The sequence below is a fragment of the Halichoerus grypus genome, chromosome 2 (genome assembly GCF_964656455.1).
Source record: "Halichoerus grypus chromosome 2, mHalGry1.hap1.1, whole genome shotgun sequence".
In the NCBI taxonomy this organism is placed as follows: domain Eukaryota; kingdom Metazoa; phylum Chordata; class Mammalia; order Carnivora; family Phocidae; genus Halichoerus; species Halichoerus grypus.
In genome coordinates this window covers 45,094,083-45,119,804 of record NC_135713.1, presented here as the reverse complement: position 1 = coordinate 45,119,804, position 25,722 = coordinate 45,094,083, and the positions used below count along the sequence as shown (strand labels likewise).

The following is a 25,722-nucleotide window of genomic DNA, read 5'->3' as shown; positions in this document are numbered from 1 at the left end:
CCAGCACCGTGCCTGGCGTTTAGCAAGGGTGCAGCACGTGGTGGCCGTGCTGGTGCTGCTGGTGGTGAGGACTGTGCACCAGGCTTGAGGGACAGTGCTCACGGCCCTGTGGGCAGTCCGGCCAACCAAGGACGTGGACAAAGAAGAGGTGGCCAGCCGGGAGGTCCCTGAGCCGAGGCTCTGTGACAAGCTGGGAGGGGCTGTGCTTCTGGTAGGGGATGTCGGCCCTGGTCCCCTTGCACTGCACTCCTGGGGGCGGGGGTGATCCTGAGTTGGGTGTGTTGGGGAGGGGTCACCGCGTCAGCCACTGGGACCAGCCTGGGTCGCTTGTACTTACTCAAATGGGTCACTGGGGTCAGCTTTCTGCAGTTCTGGAGGAATTGGGATCCGCTTATAGTACATCTCCCAGTCAAAGGCGCCCCGCATGGCATCCCCTGCCTGTGTTTCGTACCGAAAGTCATCGTGGTCAATCACGTCAATCATCGGGCACACGATGGTCTTGCGGTTCCGAGCGATGCGGTCTGAAGAAGCCAAGAGATGCCCATTAGGGAGGCAGGACGGGGGAGCAGCTAGGTGCACAACCCTGCTCTGCAGCTTACTCACATTTTTAACGTGTGCCCTGAGTGAATTCTCTGAACACTCGAGTTTGAGAATCCCAAGAAGAAGGGAGAGTGCGGGCTTTAAGAAAGATGGGCCAGGGCTCCCATCCCAGCCCTGCTACCTGTGAACTACATAAATCATGTCTCTGAGCCACAGTGTTCTTCGTGAAATGGGGAGAAGAGGCTCTGTGTCCCAGGTGGTTATCAGTACCCGGATACCGTGATGGTTGGAGGTGCTCAGCACAGTTGCCTGTAATGGTCAGCACTATTGTGGAAAGAGGCTCATTTCCTTCTGGGAGGGCTCCTGTCCTGGCTCCGCATTCCAGGTCCTAACCTTGACTCGTGGCCCAAAGTAGCCAGGCATCCTGGCACTTGCCCCTGACAGCTCCTCAAAACTTCCTAGCTATAGTCAGTGGCCGAATGGCCCTCCCTGCATGAGAGTTCAGCTCACTTCTTCCATCAGTCATAACTACTGAAGAGGGATAGACTATCCCATGAGTCCCTCATGACTGGACGTGTGCAAGCAAGCAGGGCCTGGCAGACCTCTTCCGTGCAGGAATGCTATAGGCTAGGTGATTCAAGATGGCAAATGGGGTCCCTAACCAGATGGCTTTTTATGGTCCCCTTTAAGCCAGGGAGGAGCTGATTCTATAAAATTCACTCTGCCCAACCTACCAACCAGAATTTTAAGCTTTGGTTGGCTCTGTTCTTCAATGTTCCTTCCACGAAGAAGCTGTGACTATAGCTTGAGGGGTGCAAGTGATTGGGGAAGATGATCTACCATGAAGGGCAAGTGAGCTGTGCCTGTCTGCTTGGGCCAGCAGTCAAGTTCAAGGCTTGGAAAGTGGAACATGGTAGGGCCAGTGGAGGCTGGCAGCTGCCTAGGGCTCAGACTTCATCAAACAGAGTTTTCTTCCAGGAGAGAAAGCAGCATTTTTGCCTTTTTCTAAGCTGCAAGACACGATCCATAGGTGGGTCATGAAATTGAGTGTGTTTGTGTGTGTGTGTGTGTGTTTGTATAATGAACCAAAAAAGAATGCTGAATGTCAGGGTGCAGTCCAGTGATAAGAAAAAGTACTTCTTTAGGAAACGTGTTTCAGTCCTACTGCATGGGTGTGTGTGTTTGTGTGCTGGATTGAGATGTCCAATGTATTTCTAACTGTGGCACATGGTCAAAACAGTTTGAGAAACGCTGCTTTCGGCAGTGTGTCCTCTGGCTGCCAGTGCCAATGCACCCACAGTGTGTTTACATACCCCCCAGGGCTGCCCCTGCCCAGCTGCACAGAATCAGAATCTCTGGGGGTGGAGCTTGGATCTGCCTGGTGAACGGGCTCCCTTGGGATGCTTAATGAAGTCGAAGAAACTTCTCCAAGGGAAGATCTAGAGAAGCGCTTCCCTTCCCAATTATTCAGGGCCACGCAGGGGATTTCACTTCTATGGAGGCTCTGGGCTCAGGACACAGAGCTCTGCTGGAGGCTGGCTGATTGTGGGAGGTTGGACGTTAAGGGGTAGCATCAGACGGACAGCATTCTGGGGTGCTGCACTCACTGGGGGACAGAATGCCCAGGTCCAGACCCTGGTGTTGTCACCTACGAGCAGTAGAACCTTGACAAAGTTTATCTGATGCCTCTGGACTTTGGTTTCCGTGCCGACAAAATGGAGGAAGACAACACCAGTCTCATGGGGTCCCTGTGAAGACCGAGTGGGACAGGGGGGCCAAGATGCTCAGCCCAGCCTCTCGCACATCCACACTTCCCATCAGCATTCTGCCGACATGGTCTGTCACCAGGCTTCCTGAAAGAAGCTCAGAAGCTGAGCATCTCCCTCGTTCTCTTGGTGCTTCAGTTTTCTCATTTGTTGTATGTGGATAATAATGCCTGGCCTGTCTGCTTTACCCCATAACCGTCAAATTCAAATGTGGCTGTGTCATAAAAAGCTAAGGGACTAGCAGAGCCATGATGATGATGATGATGATGATAATGATGATGATGGTGGTGGTGGTGGAAATGAGGACCAACAGTTGCTTTCCTTTGGGGGGGGGGGATGAATCCTTCTCAGGGTCAGGAATGCCTCATTGCCACAGAAGGTGGAGTGAGCTGTGCAAGGAGGTGTTACTGGTTTCGAGACAAAAGCCCTGATGCGCGCTGTTAGCTGCTCGTATGAACAGGGACAGACTTTTACATCTACACCACCCGTTCACATTTCTATCAGAAAAATAAAAAATAAAAAAAGGGAGCATGTTTCTTCCATGTATCCTGCAGATTATGAAAATTACCCTCATATATTTCCATAGAAACAGAGTTAAGGACTATTTAGGCTCCCAGCTCAGCTTCGTGCCCCACCACTTCGTTCCCTTTATGAGTCACTGGATGACCCAAAAAATGGGTTGTTCCTTCAGCACCATAAATTAGGTGATTTATGGTGAGGCTTTTTTCTTTCTCTTTTCCTTTTTCTCTTTCAGTAATGAGAGGCAGATGCAGAGACCTCTTGGCTTAATTAAATAAACAGTTTACCATAAAATCTGTGTTATATCCTTTTCCTAACCCAGTGGGATCCTGGACCCTTGGGGTCAGAAGCATATAATTTAATACTGAGGTTCCATGCCGATCTGCGTCAGAAAACAGATTTGCTGGATTATCCCATTAAACTGTGTGGGTTTTGCTTTCTGTTCTCACCTCTGTTTGGTGGCCTAACCAGTGCTCCTCAAAGTGTGGTTCCTGGGCCAACAGCACTGGCACCACCTGGGAGATGGTTAGAAATGCAGCTCCTCAGGCCCTACCCCTAGAGCTCCTCAAGCAGAAACTCTGGGGTGGGGTCCAGCACGCTGTGTTTTAATGAGTCTTCCAGGTGATTCTGATGCAGGCTCAAGTTGGCCCTAAACTTCAGTCCCCTCTGCTCCCCAGCTTTCTGTGATGGAGAGCATACCCACCCATGTGTGAGGAGTTCATTTTCTCTCTAGATTGACAACTCTTTTCCGATCTGCCTCCGTCCCTGTCCCTCACCTGATTCCTGGTCTCAATGGGCCATTTCCTCGATGTCCGCCTGTTAGCACCAGCTCACCGCATTCAACGAATCTGAGCTCCGCAGAACTCAGACCTCCTTCCTTAGCCAGCTATGAGGCACCTCACTGCTCAGAATCGAATCCTCACGCCTCCCTTCTGTCTGCAAGGCTATGGTGGATGGCTGCTGGATCACGTTGCCCTGTCCACAGCCCTTTCCTGATAGCTGTCAGAAACTCTCCAGAGAGGAAAGGAGTTTCGGGAAGGCAGTGTGGCGTTGTGAGAGTGACAGATTTTGGGGCCAGACAGATGGTGACTTTGACACTTATGACCCAAGGGAACAATATTGAGTCACTCAGTGAAACTCAATTTCTTCTACTAGAAGATGGGGACACTTCTGACCTGGCATGGTTTTGTGAGGGCTGGAGATAACCCTGACAAGTTTCCTGGCTCAGTAGCAGTGCAGCGAATGTTAACTATTCTAAGTTGCTAGGATAATGTCCCTCCACAGGTTGGCTCCTACCAGTAGACAGCCTTGGCTTGCTTTCCAATAAAACTTGAAGTAATCTGGGGGAAGCAATCACGTAAGTAGGTATTAGTGTGCTGTAGGACTTTGGGCAAGTAACTTCCCCTCTTGGCTGCCTTCTCTGTAAAATGAAGGGATAGGGCTTGAGTGGATTTTTAAGGTTTCTTTGAGCATTCCTGAGTCCCCGGTGGCACCTGGTACTGGTTGGCTGCATCTTAAGCAGTGAAGGGAACCCGTGTGGATGGTCCCTGCAGAAGGCTGGGGCCTACCTAGCCTTGGGAAGGTCCCTTACCGAGCAAGGGGGGGAGCCAGTTGACATTGGCTTCACAGTGCGAGTCTAAGAACGTGATGACATCCCCAGTTGCTGCTGAGGCCCCCAGCATCCGGGTCCTTATCAGCCCCTCCCGTTTCTTGGTTCGAAGAATCCTCACACTGGGGAAAAGGGCCATGTAGTCTTCGAGTGGCTTCTTCAGGTGCTCTGTGAGAGAGACAGAAGAGGACAAATGGACAGATGGGTAAGAACAGCTGCTTAGTAACCATTCTTGTCACCCCTCCCTTACGTGTGCACTGTACTTTATAGTTGAGACACAGCTTTCCTGTCGGATGCCTCACTGCACCTTTCAGGTGGGATCACCACCTGCATGCCCTAAAAGGGAAAACTGAAGCTCAAAGTCTTCCAGGGATCGTGCCAGGCCTGGAACACACGAGATCGTCTGTATGAGAGTGTGGGCAGCTGCGGTTAAGGCTTGGCTGAGACCTATTCCCTCTTTTCCTGATAACAATACTCTAATTTTGCTTTGTGAAACTGCCCCTCCCCCTTCTTACTTGGGGCTCACTGCATGCCCTGGAGCCGAGGGACAGGAGCACGTGGCATGGGCCCAACCAATCAGGGCATTCCATTTCCTTGCCTACAGTGATTGGTTCAGGGATGGCCATGTGACTCGAGTAGCTTCAAATGATGAATCCTGAGTTTTGTTTTGTTTTTTTTAGAACTACTGAAAAACGAGGCCCTTTTGTTTTACTAGAGTTGGTAAATTGGTTGGCCATAAATCTGGAGGTGCTGGTGACATCTTTGGCAAATGAGGTGATGAGAGGTGGGACGGGGGGTTTCTGCTGGGCCTGAAGTAACGTGTAAAAAGAGTCGAGATGGAAATGATCCTGATGGCATTTTGATTCCCCAGATCCCCCTGTGCCCGAGGCAGACTCCCAGATGTTCTTACTACACATGAAACAAATGCCTCTTTTTGCTTATTCTAATGTGGGCTGGGTTTCTGCCCTGTGCCCGGTAAAGTTGTTCTGAATAGATCTCGAAGATAGTGTCTTTTTACTAAAAGTCCCAACCTTAACACTGGTGTCTCTTGGTTTTAATCAGGGTTACGGCCCTTTATGAAAACTCTAGTATGGAAAAAAACAAAAAAACAAAAAACCTCTCTAGTATGGCTGCAAAAAACCCCTAAAGTTTGTATCACGCCTAATGATGAAATACTAAATGCTTTTATCCTATGATCAGGATAAAGACTGTACACTCTCTCACCACTTCCATTCAACACTGTACTAGAATTCCTAGCCAGTGTAACTAGCAAGACAAAGAAATAAAAGGCATAAAGATTGGGAAGAAAAAGGAAACAATATCTTTAATTGTAGATGAGAGGACTGTTTACATAGAAAAATCCTATGAAATCTACAAAGAAACTAGAATTAATAGGTACACTTAGCAAAATATCAGGATACAGGTCAACTCTTAAAAATTAATTGTGTTTCTATGTACTGGCAGATAAAAAAGCAAATGGAAAATGCAATTAAAAATGGTAAAAATACCATTTGCAATTTAACAAAAAGAAGTAAAAAGTGTATACTTCGAAAACTGCAAAACACTGTTGGGAGATATTAAAGACTAAAATAAATGGAAAGATAGCCCATGGTCATGGATTGAATGACTTAATATTGTTAAGATGGCAATACCTCCTGTATTGATCTAAAGATTCAGTGAGCTCAAAATCACAGCTGAACTCTTTGCAAAAACTGACAATTGACAAGCTGATCCTAAAATTTATGGAAGAGATCAAGGGATCCAGGATGGCCAAAGCAATCGTTTGATTACTTATACATGAATGTTCAAAGCAACACTATTCACAACAGCCAACTGGTGGAAAGAACCCAAGCTTCCATCACCTCATGAATGGATAAACAACTATGAAATATATCCATACAGTGGAATATTACTCAACCATAAAAAGGAATGAAGTACTGATACAGGGTACAATGCAGACGGACCTCAAAACATAACATCAAGTAACAGATAAATGCCAGACACAAAAGGTCACATATTATATCATTCCAGTTGTATGAAATTCCAGAATAGGTAAATCCACAGAGACAGCAAGCAGATTAGTGATTACCAGAGACTGCGGTAGAGGGAGGAATGGGGAGTGACTACCTAATGGGCATGAGGTTTCCTTTTGATCAGACATATTGGAACTAGGTGATGGTTGCACAACACGGTGAATGTACTAAATGCTAATGACTTTTATCCTTTAACATGGTTAATTTTATGTTATGTGAATTTTACCTCAATTAAAAAGAATGGGTAAAAGATTTGAATAGTCACTTCTCCAAAGATGATACACGAATGGCCAAAAATCACATGAAAAGAAGTTCAACGTCCTTAGTCATCAGGAAAATGAAATTCAAAACTTACAACGAGATCCTACCTCACATCCACTAGGATAGCTCTAGTGAAAGCGTCAGATGCTGCTGATAAGGATGCTGAGAACAAGAATCCTCATACACTGCTGCTGGGGACGTAAAATGGAGCAGCCACTTTGGAAAACAGTCTAGTCTGGCAGCTCCTCAAGCAGTTAAGCACAGTTACCATTTTACCCAGCAATTCCACTCCTAGGTATATACCCGAGAGAAATGAAAACACATGCCCACCCAAAACTTGTACACTGATGTTCAGAGAAGCAATATTCAAAACAGCCCCAAAGTGAAAACCAGCCAAACATCTATCAATTGATGAACGGACAAACAAACGTAGGATATCCATACAATGGAATACTGTTCAGCAATAGAAAAGGAAAGAGCTATTGCAACAATACAGATGAACCTTAAAAAAATAGTATGCTGGGTTAAAGCAGTCAGACACATAAGCCTAGGTATTATATGATTCTATTTATATGAAATTTCTAGAAAGGCAAAATTATAGGGACAGAAAGAAAGTCGTCAGTTGTCTGGGGCTGGGTTGGGAGGGGGACTGATTGCAAACAGACACAAGGGAGCTTTTTGGAGTGATGGAAATATTTAAAACTGGATTATGGTGATAGTTTCACAACTGTGTAAGTTCACCTGAGAATACACTGAATTGCAGACTTAAAATGGGTGATTTTTACATTATGTAAATTATATCTGAATAAGGCTGTTAAATAAAAAAAAACAAAACAATTGTATTTCTGTGTACTGGCAAAGAACAATTGGAAAGTACAATAAAAATACCCTTTATAAAACAGTGTCATATAGTTAAAGACCCAAATAAATGTAGAGATAAATCATATGTATAGATTGGAAGACTCCATATTGTTAAGAGTCAATTCTCTTCAAATTTGTCTATAGATTCAATGCAATCCCAATAAAATCACAGCAGGTTTTGAAATTGACAACTTGCAGAGAACGTAGAATAGTGAAAGCAATCTTGAAAAAGAACAAAGCTGAAGGACTCACACTGATTTCAAAACTTATTATAAAGTCAAAATAATCAAAACAGTGTAGTACTGGCAAGGAATAAACAAAAGCATCAACAGAAGAGAATAGAAAGGCCAGAAGTGTACCTACTACATATATGTCATTGACTGATTTTTGACAAGGCCACCAAGGCAAATTCAATGAGAATATAAAAGAATTTTCAAAAACGTGAAACAAAACAAATGAGCAAAGGAAAAAAAAAAGAGAAAGACAAATCAAGAAACAGACTTAACTATAGAGAACAAACTGCTGGTTACCAGAGGGAAGATGGGCAGGGGGATGGGTGAAATAGGTGATGGGGATGAAAAGTCCACTTATGATGAGCACTGAGTCATGTACAGAATTGCTGATCACTATATTGTATACCTGGAACTAATATAACACTGTATGTTAACTATACTGGAATGGAAATAAAAAACTTAAAAAAAAAAAAAAACATGTGCTAGCATAACCGGATAAACACATGAAAAAAGACAAACCTCAACCCCTACCTCATACCATGCACAAAAATTAATTTTAGATGGATTGCAGATTTAAACATAAAGGCTAAAGCTGTAACGCTTCTTGAAGAAAACATAGGAGAATATCATTGTGAACTTGGGGTAGGGAAAGATTTCTAAAGACATAAAAAGCACTAACCCATAAAAGAAAAAACTGATAAATTGGACTTGATTAAGAACTTGATCTTCAAAAGACATCAGCAACAAAATGACAAGGCAGGCAACAGTCTGGGAGAAAATATTCACAATACACGTATCTGACAAAGGACTTGTATCCAGAATATGCAATGAATTCTGACAAAGTCAATCACAAAAAGATGACGAATGTGAAACTGGGTGAAAAACTTTGAAACATTTTCACTAAAATACATTTCACAGAAGGACTGATATACAAATGGCCAATAAGCGTATGAAAAGGCATGACCCAAATTAAAAGCTTGAGATGCCATTCACTATACATTCCCCAGCATGACAAAGAGGAAAAACAGGAACAATATCAGGTACTGGGGAAGAGGTGAGCAATTGGAACTCACTCCTTGCTGGAAGAAATATAAAGTGTACAACTACTTTGAAGAGTTGTTTGATTGCTTCTTATAAAGGTAAATGGACAAGTGTCCTATATCCAGCAATTCTACTCATAGTTATTTACCCCAGAGAAACAAAAACATACACCAATGAAAGAATGAGAGTGTTTCACAATAGTTCTATTCATAGTAGTACCAACTAGAAATAACCTAAATGTCACCAACAGGTGAAGGGATAAACAAATCAAGGTAGAGTCATACAATAGATTCTCTACTCAGCAATAAAGGGAGCAAACTTTTGATATATCCAACTACACGGATGAATTTCAGAATTATTATGTTGAACCAAAGAAGCCAGACGCAAAAAGTAACTTCGTGTATGATTCATTTGAAGTTCATCAATAGCCAAAATTATCTTCAAGGATGGAATTAAGAACAGTATTTGCCCTTGGGACGTGGGGACTGGCTAGAAGGAGCATGGGGGAACTCTCTGGGGTGAGACAATTTCTGTATCTTGACTGGGGTGTTGGCTTCCCAGGTGTATACACCTGTTAAACCTCATGGAATTGTATACTTAACATTGCTGTGCATTTTTTCACTGTTTGCAATTTTTATCTCAATTAAAAAAAAAATACTGGTCTATCAAACTCAACACCGAAAAAAACAAATAATCCAGTTAAGAAATGGGCTGAAGCCATGAATAGACATATTTCCAAAGAAGACACAGAGATGGCCAACAGACACATGAAAAGGTGCTCAACATCAGTCATCATCAGGGAAATACAAATCAAAACCACAAAAAGCTACCACATCACACCTGTCAGAATGCCTAAAATTAGCAACACAAGAAACAAGAGGTGTTGGTGAGGATGTGGAGAAAGGGGAACCCTCTTGCACTGCTGGTGGGAATGCAAATTGGTGCAGCCACTCTGGAAAACAGTATGGAGGTTCCTCAAAAAGTTAAAAATAGAACTACCCTACAATCCAGTAATTGTACTACTAGGTATTTATCCAAAGGATACACAAATACAGATTCGAAGGGGTACATGCACCCCGATGTTTATAGCAGCATTATCAACAGCCAAACTATGGAGAGAGCCCAACTGTCCATCGACTGATGAATGGATAAAGAAGATGTGGTATATATGTACAATGGAATATTACTCAGCCATCAAAATGAATGAAATATTGCCATTTGCCATGATGTGGATGGAGCTAGAGGGTATTATGCTAAGCGAAATAAGTCAGGGAAAGACGAATACCCTATGATTTCACTCATATGTGGAATTTAAGAAACAAAACAGATGAACATATGGGAGGGGGAAAAGAAGAGAGAGGGAAACAAACCATAAGACTCTTAAAGATAGAGAACAAACTGAGGGTTGATGGAGGGAGGTGGGTGGGAGATGAGCTAGATGGGTGATGGGTAGTAAGGAGGGCACTTGTTATGATGAGCACTGGGTGTTGTATGTAAGTGATGACTCATTAAATTCTACTCCTGAAACCAATATTGCACTGTGTGTTGACTAATTAGAATTTAAATAAAAATCTGAAGAAAAACAATACTGGTCAAAACACACACTCATTGTCTGTCTCAGCTGGGAAAGTTGGAGCTGACTGGAATCAGGAGGACTGGGCTGCACTCCCATGTCTGGCACAGTGGGCCCATCCTTGATTTCCTCTGGGCCTGAATCAGGGTTTGCACCAGAAGGTCTTCCCGGGCCCTGGACCCAGACCTCACAGAAGCCCAGTTAGCACTGACCAGAGCTACTGGGTGATCACCTTCCTTAACCCAGGCCCCAAAGCCTGCTCTGAATTCACTCCATCCGGGGTTAGAGCTGGAAGGGCCCTCGTAAGTCAGGGGGTGCATCCGAATCACATGGTGGGCTGGCTGTAAGTAAATATACTGAGCATCATCCCACAGGGCTGTGACTTGCTAAGCCTGGGGCAGCATCCAGCATCTTTTGTTTCACTTGACCCGTAAGTGATTCTGATACACAGCCAGGCCTGGAAGCCACTGGAATAGTTCGGTCTCTTTATTTTTTAAAAAGATTTTACTTATTTATTTGAGAGAGAGAGAGCACGAGCAGAGGCAGGGGCAGGGGCAGAGGGAGAAGCAGACTCCCTGCTGAGCAGGGAGCCCGGCTAGGGCTCGATCCCAGGACCCTGTGGGATCATGACCTGAGCTGAAGGCAGACGCTTAACTGACTGAGCCACCCAGGTGCCCCTCGGTCTCTTTATTTTATAGACAGAAAGCTGAGGTCCAGAGAAGGGAAGGAACTCCCTTTGGTATATACTTAACAATGGGGCTCGTTTCAAACCAGGGTCCCCTGGCTGCCAGAACCCAATGACCCTTTTATTCTTCTAACCCCATACAGAAATGAATCACTTCCACTGTTATGTAAGGCAGATTATAATCTGCAAAGGAGCTTCACACATTTGTTCCCCCCTTGCTTCGTAAAATCATACTCTGCATCGTGCTTCTCTCCCCTTGACAGGGTGAGAAAACGGATGCTCAGAGAAGCTAAGAAACTCGCCTGAGGTTGTACAGCCAGTAAATCGCTGGTTTTTCTATAGAAACATAGTGCTTTCCCCCTTCTTGTGTTTCCCCAAGCTCTCACAATCAATCACACATTACGATTTTTGCCAGTTCCACTACCCTACTACAATTTACTTAGTTTTAAAATCAACTCACCTTTTTATTTTTTAATTTTTTTAAAAGATTTTATTTATTTATTTGAGAGTGAGAGCGAGAGAGAGAGAGATTGAGAGAATGAGTGGGGGGAGGGACAGAAGGAGAAGCAGACTCCCTGCAGAGAAAGGAGCCCGACATGGGACTCGATCCCAGGACCCTGGGGTCATGACCTGAGCTGAAGGCAGACACATAACCGACGGAGCCACTCAGGCGCCCTCAACTCACCTTTTTAAATTAAAGATTTTTATTGAATTACATTTATTTTAAAGGGAAACAAACACCGTGAATGGAAAATTGGTACCATTTGTGATAAAGAGCTAATAAAGAAAAAACCCAAGTAAAATAAAACTGTATGACTCGATTTTAGCCAAAGCTTCCTGCCTCCCCACAACTAAGAGCTTAAATTACGGTCTGTGCTCTCTCTCTGTCAAGAAGGGAGATACGGGCTACCAACCGAGACTCTCCATCTGAGGTAATCAGAAGAAATGGATGAGCGCTAGAAAGAGAAAACGTTCTCTCCACATGATTCAACATGGCCTAATGCAAAGTCTCTGAACCAACTGAGATCATCTCAGGTGCCACTTAAAACCACTTTGGCCCTGGAACACTCAGGACACTGCTCTGGTCCCTTGATATAAGTCTCCTAAACTTGCATGACCAGAAGTGTGTTTTGTGTTGTATCGCCTGGTGTCTTGCAGGTTGGAGCAATTAAAAGATATACAGAGAAAAGATTATCTACACATATACAAGCGCGCTGGAAGGCTGAGAAATTCTCCAGGTCGCCTTCTTGCTTGCTTGCCAAGATTAATATGGCTCCTCCTGCCCTTTACCACTTCGCTTTGGAACAGCAACTCTGTAAGAAAGCAGAAATCAATTTGCCCTAATTGAGGGACTAAATCTTTCCAAAAGAGAATTTCTTGGGCAGTGAAACAAGATAGCAAGAGGCATGATCACGCTCCAGATATGTATGTTGCTGTTCGGGCAGGAACACTATCTTCAAAAAAAAAAAAAAGAAAAAAAAAATCCATAGTCATTGTCTGTGACCAGCGCTGTTTCTTGGCTGGGTTCAACTGGTAGGTCATTAAAACGAGGATGAGATAATCTCCTTCACCCACACACCACTACTCCCATCAGAGGGTGAAATATCACCCTGTCCGGCTCTAATCATCGAGGACCCGGCTTGGGCAGAGCCCCATCGCTAAATCACCCCAAAGGCAGATGGCTGCAGTCATTACAGATCGACCAATTAGGGCCTTTTGACAGCTTGTGGTGAAATCGGAGCAATTATTTAGGGGCAATCATGCTCCTCCTGTCCTTATCAGAAAGTGCATTTACACAAAATCAGGACTGTTGCCTTATTTCATTGCACTGTCTTCTTGGATGGGCACATTCCCTAAAGTCACAGAATTTTTGAGCTAGAAGGGACTTCGGATGAAGATGATGATGGTTATGACGATGACAACTGTAGAGAACAATTACTGAGCCCTTGCTCACACGTGGAGCCCCCTGCTTCATCTACATCGTCTCTGACGCCCCACAACAACACTGCGCACAGGGCAGCACCGCCCCTTTTAGAGAAGACACCCCGAGGCTCAGAGCGGGAGATGGAACTGGCCCAGAGAACACAGTTGATAAGTGATGAAGCCAAGGTCTAAAACCCAGCCCCACCTGACCATGAACGGGCTAGCTCCTCCTACTGCACCAAACGTCACCTCCGCCTCCTGGCATTCAGGCCCTCCGCTCCACCCAGGGGGGAATGGGGAGGGCCTGAGAAGTTACCTGTCTTCTTGCCCAGAAGCCTACAGCGACGTGGTGGTTTCCAGCCTAGGATTTCTCCCGGCTTCATAAGCACTAGGACAGGGATGGAAAACAGGCTTCACTGAAGTGCCTAAGCTAATGGTTGTAATGGATACCTAAAGCTGTGTTAAGAAAGGCTCTGAGGCTATATCCTGGCTCAGCGTAAAAGTGCCAGGGCTGAGGGGAGATGTCGGCCCTGAGGCAGCAGCCCTGGGGGCACATCCTCATCCTTCCTCTTCCAGGGGCTGCTCGGATTGAAAAGCAATACAGAATTGCTTTTGCTCTCATTACCCTTATTTAATGATGAGTCAGGCTGTCCATTGAGGAGTTGAGGTTGATTCTAAAGGTGAGCCCCGTGACGGTAAGGCTTTAGGCAGATGTCAGAAGAGCAGTTAAGAGTGCTCCCAGGTGGAGTCTGTATGTCTACGCCTCCTCGGCATCTGTTTTCCTCCCGGCTACCGGCCTGCTAGCACCTGCCTCGGCCGGGGGCTCTCTGCGCCCCTGAGGGTGGACCTCAGTCAAAGGCTGCGGTGTGGGCAGGCAGCCGCCCTGGCTCCCTCGGCCCTGCGGTGGGATAACCCTGAGCACGTGCTCCGCGCCGGGCCCCAGGGCTACCGTGGGGGTCGTGCGCAGTGGTACCCTCACAGGCCTTCCATTCCATTCTCACCTCCTCACTCTCTTGCTGGTGTTTCTCGAAATCTCCTCCCAAATAAACTACTTGCACTCGAATCCTGTGTCAGTTTGCAGGAAACCCCAACTAAGACAAAACCGAGTAGCAGGTATGACTTAGAGCAACTGCAAGGTCGGCCGTGTGGTTCTGCGAGGCTGCCAGGGATGACTTCCCCTCCGTCACACCTCGTTCCGTGGCGCCCGGTTTCTGTCGATCGCAGTTACTGTGTGTTCGGTACTCAGCCACACCAAGCGCATTCACTCATCGAATCTTCACACACACTCCCTGAGGCAGCTCGTGATTAGTATCCCTGTTTTACCGATGAGGAAACTGGGACCCAGAGAGGTTAAGTAACTTCCCCCAGGTCCACACAGTTAGTAAGTGGCGGGTTTTGGATTTCAATCCAGGCAGTCTGGCTCCAGAGGCTGCTGTCTTTGTTACACTTTTGAAAAAAAAAAATTAAGTATCATTTCAAACATACTAACAAAGTGGAACAGAATAAAGGCCCCTCTGCCATCAACCCATCACTCAGCTTCAGGAATATCGTCTGGATACTCCTGTTTCATCTCTGCCCCCGCCACTGGATGATAGGGGAGCTACCAGAGTCTGTGCTCATAACCATTCATGCCGTTAGAGGAGAAAAGTCTGGGGAACTAACGTGGGAGGATATGAAAGCTCCCATGGGAAGAGCCCAGCCCTTTCTCAAGAACTCTCCCCGTGAGTTTCCTCAAGGTCAGGCACACGGTATCTTCTCAGGAAATACTTGCTGATTACCTTGTGGACTCCCCCAAAAGCCACTACAAGGAGGGGGGGACAGGTATCAATTCTGGCATTACTAGTGAGGAAATAGATCTTGCCCCAAGTCTTTCAGCCGGTGGGGTCTGAGTGAGGACCAGACCTTAGGGCCCGTGCTTCCCAGGGTCCTCCCTATATACCTGTCTACGTCACGCTGTGTGTGCGTGCACGCGCGCGCGCGCGCACACACACACACACACACACACACACACACACACACACACACACGGGCTTCTCTGGGGCCTGCGGCCTCTCCTTCCTATCTGGTCTCCAGGGCAGCAGGCCTGTGAGGATGGTTCTGCCTGGCGGGCTGTGGCACAGGGAGGAATTGCAGTCAGAGGAGCTGCTCTGGGTTGAACTGTGTCCCCCCCGGCCCCAAAGATATGTTGAAGTCCTAGCCCCTAGGACCTGTGAATGTGACCTTCCCTGGAAATTGGGTCTTTGCAGATGTCATCAAGTTAAGGCGGGGTCATACTGGTTTAGGGTGGGCCCGAATGCAATGACTGGTATCCTTTATAAGAAGAGGGAAATCTGGACACACAAGGAGAAGGCCAAGTGGCCACGGGGGCAGAAATAAGCCAAGACACACCGGACGGCCAGCAACACCCGAAGCCTGGAAGAGGCAAGGAAGGATCCTTCTGCAGAGCCTTCAGAGGGAGCATGGCCCAGCTGACACCTTGATTTCAGACTTCCAGCCTCCAGAACCATCAGAGAATAAAGTTCTGTTGCTTTAAGCCCCCCGGTGTGTGTACCTTGTTAAGGCAGCCCTAGGACACTAAGACAGAAGGGTGAGGCTTTCACCCGGGCATCACAACACTCGGTGACACAGGAGGAACATGGTCCCAGTCCAGCCACTGCTATCCCTTGTCTGGGGCACTGCAATCTCTGGGCAAGTGCGGTAGCCGTGACGGCTGTCCCTGCTCCTCTCTGTCCCTCTTTGGTCTAGTCTGCATGCAGCCGTTCAGGTGGTCTCTAAAAAGAGAAGTAAATTGCATCTTGTCACTCTTCCACTGCCTTGTGTAAATCCTTCAGTGGCTTCCCATGGCTCTTGGAAGAAGGTCCAAAATCCTTACCAGGGATGACAAGGCTGTGGGTGCATGGTTGGTCCCCTCCCTTCTTGCTGCCCCCCACCATGCCTTCTTCCTTCAGGCATCCCAATGCCCCACGATGACCCCTTCTGCCTCCGGTTGTCTGTCTATGCCGGTCCTTTGGCCTGCGTTGCCAAGTTCCTAGGCACCCCCTCACTCTCCCCAGCGAACTCCTGCTAATCCTTCAGCTTTGACTCAAGACTTCAACTCCTCACTAACGCCTTCCCGATGACCTCCCGGACCACAGCAGGTCCCTAGGGCAGATTGTCACCGAGCCCTGGAAATGTCCTTCATGTCCCTCAGCTCGGGTCATCTATCGTTCTGCATTCGGGGAATTACTGTGTCTCCCTCCCACTTTGAGCTCCCGGAGGGCGAGCCCTGCGAACGCTCTGCTCACCACATGCCTCACGCAGAGCTGGAGGCATCTGCCAATCCCTGCTAGACCCACACACCTTCCTCCTCCATCCTTTCATTCGGTTTGATTTGATTTGATCTGATTTCCCTGTGAAGGAAGCAGGTCACGGTTCATCATCCTCATTTCATGATGAGAGAAGTCAAGTTCAGGAGATGTTGTTTCTGTTCCAAGGTTACACAGCCAGCAAAGTAAGTGGTGAAGACAGGACTCAAATCCAGTTCAGGGTGTTCAGGAATCTTTACTCCAGTGCTGTGTGCAATCAAATCAATTCCCAGGTAGAATACCTGAGCTTCAATCTCGGTGCCATCGAACCCTTGCAGAGACACCTGCTGAGAGCACCTAAAGTTAAGGAGATCTGTGTGTTCCACACTCTGGCAGAGCACAGAGCATGTGGGAGAGGGGCCCAGGGATGGGCCCTTGAAGGAAGAGGAGAAGAAGGGAAGTAGGGATCAAGTCACAGACCAGACAAATCAGCATGGTCCCTGTGTCACTTCTCCGGCCTCCGGGGGTGTTGTTAATGATGCAGACGCTGCGCGGGAGAGGCTACCCTCCACACATGCGGGCTGGCTTCTGGGAGCTGTAGGTGTTCTGGGTCTTGTCACATCTCAGCTCCACTGCGCTTCTGGCTATGATAGTGTCATAGCTCATCTGTTCCCAGGACTGACTTAGTCACTTCAAGTCTTAGCATATTCCAAGGCACTGCCAATCCATTTGGAAGAGGGAGGGCTCACAGCAGTCAAAAGTGTCACCCTTTGTCCTGTTAATGACACTTAGGTGTTTCTAGCCGAAGGAAAATTGTTAAGATGAGGTGAACCCTCATCTTTATTATCATTGTCATTGTCATGATTTCTGTCGTGTGCTCACCGTGTGCCTGGGCCCACTGTCTCATTTCATTCCCGCAACAACTCTACTAGGTAGGCACTGTTAACTACCTTAGATGGGGAAACTGAGACTTAGAAAAGTTTTATGCTGATGAGGAAGGTGACAGCCAGAGAGTCATGCCAGGTGTTTCTGATCCCAAAGCTGGCGTAATTAACTACGAAACTACATCACCCCCTCGAGGCCCCCGGTCTCTCCATTCTGCCTGGTGGGTACGTTTCCGATCCCACAACCTCTATCCTGTCTCCCATCCCCTGGGATGTCCAGGGCTTTCACTTGCTTAAAAAACTTACAGACAGCTGACTACAAACAGCAAGAAAATTAAAAAGACAGGTCAGGAAGGAAAGCTATGATGGCACCAGGATGGGTTGGCAGGTGAAATGCACAGGCGTTTAAACATCATTTACTGTTTGGAAAAGGTAAACAGACCAGTCCTTCAGGAAAGACATACTGTTCTGGCCCTGAGTTCTGGGAGAATTTCAGAGTGGCAGAGCTGAAGCTCTTTCTCCTTTTCCTTTGATGTGGGTCCTCTACTAAGACGGTCTAAAGTGTAATAGACATTCTTGATGGCTGGTTCTGAAAACCCAGCCATTTCTTTTCCCCCTTTCTCCCCCTTGCCCTCCTCTTCTTGATAACAGCTTTATTGAGATATAATTCACATCCCATACAATTCACCCATTTCAAGCCTACAATTCAATGTCCACCGGCCAGTTCTGTACTATTGAGAGTAGCAAACCAGCTGGACCTTAGCAAAGGCATTTCTGCAGAGAGAACTTGGGTCCGTTTCATCAGGAAAGCATGTACTGCACTCCTCCTGGGTGCCAGGATCTATGCTGGGCACGTTCCTTTCTGTTGATCTAACACGGTGGTTTTCAAAGTGCAGACCCCAGACCAGGTGCATCAGCATCATCTAGGAACTTATGAGAAGAAATGCCAATTCTGAGGCCTCTCCCCAAACCCACTGAGAATCAGAGGAGTGGGGCCCACTGACCTGGATTTTAACAAGTTCTCCAAGTGATGCTTGTGCATGTTAGTGTTTGAGAAAAAAACCGATCTGACTTAATGCAGAAGGTGAGATCAGAGAAATGAATCAGGCCAACATGATCATATCAGGATTTCTAAATGATTAGAAACGGAACCTCAGTTTTCCTGCTAGAATAATAGAAAAACTGAAGTTCTCCAAAGAACGCAAGACTATTTGCTGGCCTCCAGCAAAACGGTGAAGGGCATGGGTCCTGGCTCGGGTATCCTCCATCCTCATCCTCAGACTCATGGTGGTCCCCACCTGGCCTGGCCTCTCCTTCACCTCCGCAACCCTCCTCTCGCCTTCAAGCAAGAGAAGAGCTGACAAACGAATGTTCCTCCTGATAGGCTCACAGCAAGGGTTCTCAAACCTTAGCCCTAAGAATCCCTGGGGGAGCCGGTTTTCACAGACATTTGCTATGTCGGGGAATAGTGACTTTCAAACCTTTTGACTGTGACGCATAAAAATATACACTTTACATCATGACCTGGTACCCAGACACATAACTGAAATTCAAGGTGTGATGCACTTCTATTCTAGCCTCTTGTATTGCATTTTTGTTAAAAACCTGGCCATGGTCCTTGCAACTGGGGTCATGACCTTCCAATGAGTCTGCTACAGTCCGAAAAACCCTGCCTTGGCGCACAGCCTGGAACCCACAGTGTTAAAAAAGATGCCTCACACAAACAATGAATCATGGAACACTACATCAAAAGCTAATGATGTAATGTATGGTGATTAACATAACAAAAAATAAAAAAAAAAAAGAAACCTACATGAAATAAACTTACATTAAGTGCAAAAAAAAAAAAAAAAAGATGCCTCACTTGACCCTTAGGTCCCTGGTCATGGCCCCTGACCAGAGGCCAGTGCTTCCTACCCAAAGCCCATCGTCGTCACTGTTATTATGGCCAGGATTCCGAGGAAGTGTACCCAAGGTCCAGTTCTGTACCCACGAATGCCCCTGCACTGCTGACCACTAACTGAGGCTGTTACTAGAACGCCTGTGTGTTGATTTGAGATCTCTGGAGTACCACATGGGTGGAGAAACTTATTATGCCCAAGTGGTCAATTTTCTTCTGCCAGAGACTCTAAAGAGCATATTTTAGGTGTCCTTCCTCTTACCGCGAGAGCTGCCAGGAAAATGTGTGTATCAGGGCTTTTGTATCTATGGGTCCTGTTGTCTCTGCAGCTGGAAAATATAAAGGACATAGTAGAGCCGAGGGAACTGGGCCTAAGTGAGCTCTTTGTCAGAAGCCAACACAGCTTCAACATCTAGCTGGCTCACCTTCTGATTCAGGGGTTTCCACCCCATCTTACTCAATGTCCCTTTATGTTACAGTTACCTTGTATGGTCCCCTTTAATATCCTAAAATAAAATTCATAAATAACACAACCTGCGTTAATACCCAATTTGAAACAACTCTGTATCATGCCTCAGCTGTGATAAAAGGAGACGTAATAAAATATGTGTTTCAATATGTAAATGCTTGGGATGATGACCAGAAGACAGAGAAGTAGCCAAATGCTTGTACTTACAGCATCGTATACCGGGCTACATTTTAGTTCAGCTAACAGATCAGTGCAGGTGTGTGGGTTGGCAACTCAAGTCCCAAGAGCAGCACTGCTGTCGATGATGTCATTTCCTAAAACAGGGAACAACTTCTAGAACAAGTACAATCTTCCCTTGATATCCATGTATTCCTGGAAAAGTCAGCACATGCCTGGGGTCGGGGGGAGCTCACCTGGGGGAGAGCACTGTCCGTGTCTGTAAGCTGCTCTGAGTGGTAGCTGGCAATAGGTGAGGAGCGAGAGGAAAAGCAGGTTGGGTGAAATGCTCATGGGCATGTCCCAGTGACAAAATACATTTCTGGGGGGAAACTGAGGGAGGAGGAGAGGGGCCAGCAAGGCTGGGCACTGGGTGGCCCAGGGGCCTTGGGAGAACAGGAATGTCTAGTGAAAGCTGGAAGTGGGTTGCTATGGAGTATGTGATGTGAAACCCCTCCTTTGCCTCTTCCCATCAAGTGTTCAAGAGTTGGAAGTCCTCCCTGATACCTGTGCACACACGGATTCTTTTGGGGGGGGGGGGTCTCTGTCCAGGGTGGAAACAGAGTGAGTCCCTGGACCAGAAGCCAGAAGCCAAGGGCAGCCAACTCAGGCATACACCTGCTGGGCACCAGGCACTGTCCTGGGCTCTTGGCTGGCGCTAGCCCGCACACATCCTTCACCGCCACCCTCTGAGGGTTACCCCTACTTTACAGACGTGGAAACAGACCCACAAAGGGTCTGTCACTGCCCGTGGTCACACAGCTGGTAGTGATCTCCCTGGAGCTCAAGCCCAAGTCTGTCTGTCTCCACCATCCGTCTCAGTCCGTGGCCGGCTGGTTGGAGGGCTCAGACGCACGCGTCAAGTTTACTGCTCCAGTGCGTTTCTGAGAACGAACGGGAAGTGGACCTCCAAGCTAAAGACAAATTGTACATCTTCCCCAAACATTTGCTTTGAAACCGCAAGCCCCTCTGTTCTTTGGCATCACATTACAAATCACCCCACTCCTCCGGGCACAGGTATGACGCTTGAACATGCCTTCGGTGATTTTAAGAATGAATTATGCTCCTTCCTCAAGCAATCACATCCACCAGCTAGCTCCCAGAAATAGAAAGCACTTCATCACACAAATTAACTCCTCTCCCCGATTTCACAGAAGATGAGTAATCTATGAAAAAAGAGATGCTATTATCTAAACAGGCAGCCTTATCTGCACTTTTAATTTCAACTAAATGCCTTGGTTCCTTTTCATCGGGTGGGCAGGGCCATAAATCTGTTTAATAATCAGATGACGAATAAAAACACTCCAGAAAACACCCCAATCAAGTTAATTACAGCCTCCCCTGTTTTCTGAAAGCAACTCCCCACCGATCAGCTACAAATGAGAAGAGAAGGTAGGGTCCCTTGGACTTGGCCCATCCCGCTTTTTCACCCAGTTGGAGCCCATCCAGGGGAGCAGATTCATGGGCAGTTGGAGCTGTGGGCTCTTGGTAGCTGCTCTTAAATTATGTCAGGTTGTCAGCTGTTGGAGAGCAACACGTGTTTCATTTAGGGCGCCGGCTTCCATGCCTATCCTTTAAGGTGTTATTAAAAAAGGGAAAAAAAAATTTCTCCACTTCAGCAACAGTGTCAACCTGTCAGTTTCATATTTGTTAAAGGGCAAAAGTATTCTCCTGGGGGAGATTTTCCTGCTCAGTGCACAGGAAGAGAGAGTTGAACATATGTCAGAGCGTTTCCTTACCACCCCTCTAACTACTGCCACCCCCTCTCCCCCAGATTCCCCCACCCAACCGTAGCTCTCTGGAAACCTCTGCTCTGCAGAGTCCTGCAGACTTCTCATCCGGCCCCTCCCCTCCCTGCTTCCTCACGGCTCGGTGTCAGGGCAGGCCCGTGGGATCTTCTGCTATCTACACAAACTCCCGAGGCAGAGATTAATCTGGGTACACAGGTCTCTGGCCCCTGATCCTTCGTCTTTCATCCCATCCACACCGTTGCTACGGCACAGGCCTACTGACATTCTCTGGTGACATCCCAGGCCTCTCGGCGATGTCCAAAGCTCACCTTCCCAGGCCAACCTCCCATCTCAAGCTGGCACCTGAGCCTCTCTGTAGACACCACTTGACTACTTTCTTGCCTTCATTCCTTTACTCTTGCAAATCCTTCAGCTCAGAGCACCCTTCTCTGCTTCTCTGTGCCGGGGAATCCTATTCTCCCCTCCGGGCTCAGCTCACAGTGCTCCTGGATTACCGTCTGCGTGCATGGCGTCTCCTCTGATGCCCCCTGCCTCTAGCGAATGCTCTGAGCACAGCTCTGTTTGCATTCCATGAGTGTTCTGGTCAGGACTTGTGTTGATCTGTCTGGCAGCAAGCTTCCTGGGGGCAGGACCAAGGCGGCTTTATTCCCCGTCCCTCATAGCACCTGTAATTCTACAGGTGCTAACAGATATCTGGGGAATGATCCCAACTGGGTTAGTTTTCCTTGTCATTTGCTGCTTTTATTTTTTAAAATCTGTACACAAAACATGCTTCCAGAGGACTCAACATGTCACCCAGGGGAAGATGTCGAGCATGTTTGGGGGTCCCTGTCATCCAGGTATTTACCTGTGGGTTTTTAAAAATAGGAGGTAGCCAAGGGAAGTAAAAGTCATCTTCATAGCAGGATGTTTATTGAAGAACTGGCTGCTCACGAAGTTCCCACTCAAACATCACTCCCCACTTACCAAAAGGGTATCTCTGCCTAATACATCCATATCTGTTTGTGAGATGGCTGTGTTGTAGACGTGACCACCGGCAAAGCAACACAAACTGATTATAAGCTGCTGCAGAGAGAGCAGCAAATGCAAAGGCCCTGAGGCAGAGGGGGCAGGACCTAGAGCAGTCACTGACTTTTCTGGTTCATGTTTAAGGCCATTTCTTGTAGGCAGACACTTGCACTGAATCCTGTTAGGGCATGCCTCAAAGATTCAGACAGCCTGCAGGGAAAGAAACACAACTGACACAGAGGGTCTCCATTTTTGGATATGAGGTGCTCTGGATATTTCATCTTTTTCCTTCAAAAATGGAAAAATCTTTACTATTTTTTGTGATTCTAAACGTGATCCATTTGTTGTAAAAACAAACAAACCCTTTTTTGAGCATCAGGAAGCAAAGTCACATCTGAACAACAAGCCAGTCTAGTCTCATCCACCAGCAACGGCCACTCAATAGTTTGGCGTACTTCTCAGCCAGTTTCCCGAGGTTTTTGTGCTTATTTATTTTTCCTGAAACCTGCTTTTTTTCCTTTAACAGTATATCACAGTCATCTTTCTATATCAGTACATGCAGATCTAGCCTGTCCTTTTCCCCACTATCTCACTCAGTCCTCCAATTAGCCCAAGTGAGGGAAGTAGCCCCATTCTCCCTGACACAGAGACTAAGGTTGGAGAGGTGGAGTATTTTGCCCAAAGTCAACAACGTGTAGATTAGCAGCAGACAGGGCTCTCTCACTCTATAGCTCACGCCCTGTCTCTGACACCAGGCTGTGTGCCTTCAGAAGGACCGGGACCAGGAGATAAAATTTGCAGAGTTACAGTTCAGCTCGACACAAAGAAAGAACATTTTAACAGTGAGAGCTGCCCAGTAAGGGGTATCGCATCAGACAGTGAGTTGTCCACCACGGGAAGAATTTGATCAGAGGCTCAACTCATTATACACACCACAGAAAAGACTCAAACGTGGGGGAAGGACGACGTGGCCTTGAAAGCCCCCTGCAAGCACTGGGATCGGGTGATTCTCTGGTTACAAGATGAGATGCCTGTCCATACCACGAACTCTAAAATGGTGAAAATCCAGCTCTGAGGACCTAATCCTCTAACTCGATGACTCCTTCTGAGATGCATTTAGTAATTTGCATAGAGAACATGGTTTTCTTTTCATAAGGTCTAGCCTATTTTATCTACCCCTATAATTTTCTCCCTGCCCCAGCTGTGAGCAAATTTTACTTTCAAGGTTGAATTTGTTTTATTTGTCGAGGGCCAGAAAGCACACGGAATGCTGCCTCCAACGGAACTCCACGGGGTGGGTCTGTGTCAGGCAATGTGGGCTGGGAGTTCCATGCATTCTGAACACAGAGCAGTGCCACACAGAAGAGTTTTCCAGTCCTCTGGTTGTGCATGAGTCACTTGATGCCCATGTGGTCTGATTTGTTAACTCGTGCTCAAATGCACACAGCCCTCTAATGCCCATCGCCAAGGTGCCCTGGAGAGGCATCTCGTTCCCATGCAGGGGCCCAGGTGGCTGGCTGAGTCGCAGGGCCATAGGGGATTGGCATTACCCAGAAAACAAGCAGAAAGACCCTGGCATGCCAGCAATGCCCCCTGGCTCCTCAGTACCTTTTCTATTTGGGTCTGTCACAGTGCCTGACTTTCCCCATTCGTGACCCCGTTCCTGTGGGTTACCACATCTTCCCTCTTGGGAGTGGGGCATTTAAAAATTGAAGTAATACATGCTCATTTTGAAAATCAGATATGCAAAAATAGATGAAATATCACCAATTAACGCACTGTCGGGTGGCCTCTTTTAATACTTTGTGGTCTGTTGGGGCTTTTATGTCCCCTTAGTAGAAAACCCCCTGATCCAGAAGGTCATCCTTTCATACTCCTTATTGCACACTGAACTGAGCCTCCTATCTGACAGGAACAGGGCAAGCTGTTCGCAAACCAGGACGACCAAGCCCAGGCCCCAGGTGTACCGAGGAAGGTATTTCTGCTGCCAGGATACCAGGAACAGCTGTCCTACAGTGAGAGTGACCTGCACCAGGCATGGTATTCCGCCTCCTTGCAAGTATTATCTCATTTCATGTCCCCCTGATCCTATGAGGTGGGACTGTCGTCTCCATTTTAGGGATGCGAAAACTGAGGCCTGGAGAGCTGGAGCGCTTTCTCTACCTCCAGTAAGTAGCAGAGCAGGGACTTACTTGATCGGGGCGGGGCGGGGGGGGGGTGTTGGCCTCAGAGCAAGTGCTCCTTTCCCAGTGGAGGCACGTGTGAAGATCAGCAGAAGCGCGCTAGGAACAGATTAACTCTGGGGAGGGGACCAAGGGGAGCAGAGGTCTCCCAAGCAGAGTTTCAGTGGAATCCTCAGTGGGGTCAGGTGGGGAAGGCTGTTATAGGCAGAGCAACCCTGGAAAGAAAACACAGCCCCGAGGCAGTCGAGTTTCCAGGGAACTGGACAGAGTCCAGTGACCTCACCACGATAAATCTTAAGAAACAAGGAAGAAGTAATTCATGATTTCTTCTAATTGAAAGGGGGGTATTTCCTAAGATTGTATGAGTATCAAACAGAAACAAAAATTTAGCCTATAGAGGATTAAGACACAAATCCTCCCCAACCCCTCCAGAAAGGGAACATGCTAAATCTCTAAAACCTTGCAGGAAATTAATTAAATAAATAAACCATCTCCTTCTCTTCAAGGCAGTATTATTTTTTAATTAAGTGAGAAATAATACAAATATTCTCCTTGTTAAAGAAAAACAAACCAAAAAACAAAAATCCTACAAGTACAAGAGAGGGTCAAGTGTCTCTTGGCCCGTACAGACCTCTGGTCCCGACTTACCGAGGGCTTTCTCCTAAGTCACCGCCGCTGTAGCAGCCTGCAGGGTGCGTGCACACGCACTTTTCTACACGTCTGTACGCACATACGCATACATGTCGGAAACATACAGAACTGCTTCTGTTTGTGTGTGTGTGTTTACATAAACGGTTCTATAGCTTGCTTTGTTGTTGTTGTTGTTGTTGTTTCTTACTTTATAATACATCTTAGGGCTCTGTTCGTGTCATTTAGATCCAGCCCCTTGTTTTCAATGGCTGCATCATATGCTGTATTAGGGATGCGTCATAGTTCATGCCCCATCCCCTACGGATGGGCACTCAGGTCAGCTCTAATTTGGT

The 25,722-nt window shown here is 46.9% G+C and overlaps 1 protein-coding gene and 1 long non-coding RNA gene across 22 annotated transcripts in view; one reads left to right on the top strand and one right to left on the bottom strand.

The window, feature by feature from the left end:
- Positions 1-25,722, top strand: part of LOC144381083 (uncharacterized) — a 912,868-nt gene that overhangs the window by 188,747 nt on the left and 698,399 nt on the right. The window lies entirely within an intron of this gene.
- Positions 1-25,722, bottom strand: part of GALNT10 (polypeptide N-acetylgalactosaminyltransferase 10) — a 217,656-nt gene that overhangs the window by 38,486 nt on the left and 153,448 nt on the right. Inside the window, exons 5-6 of the mRNA XM_036114243.2 lie at positions 4,417-4,602; positions 338-521 (exon numbers count right to left, since the gene is read on the bottom strand). Coding sequence (XP_035970136.1) covers positions 338-521; positions 4,417-4,602 — 370 coding nt within the window. The remainder of the gene's footprint in view (positions 1-337; positions 522-4,416; positions 4,603-25,722) is intronic.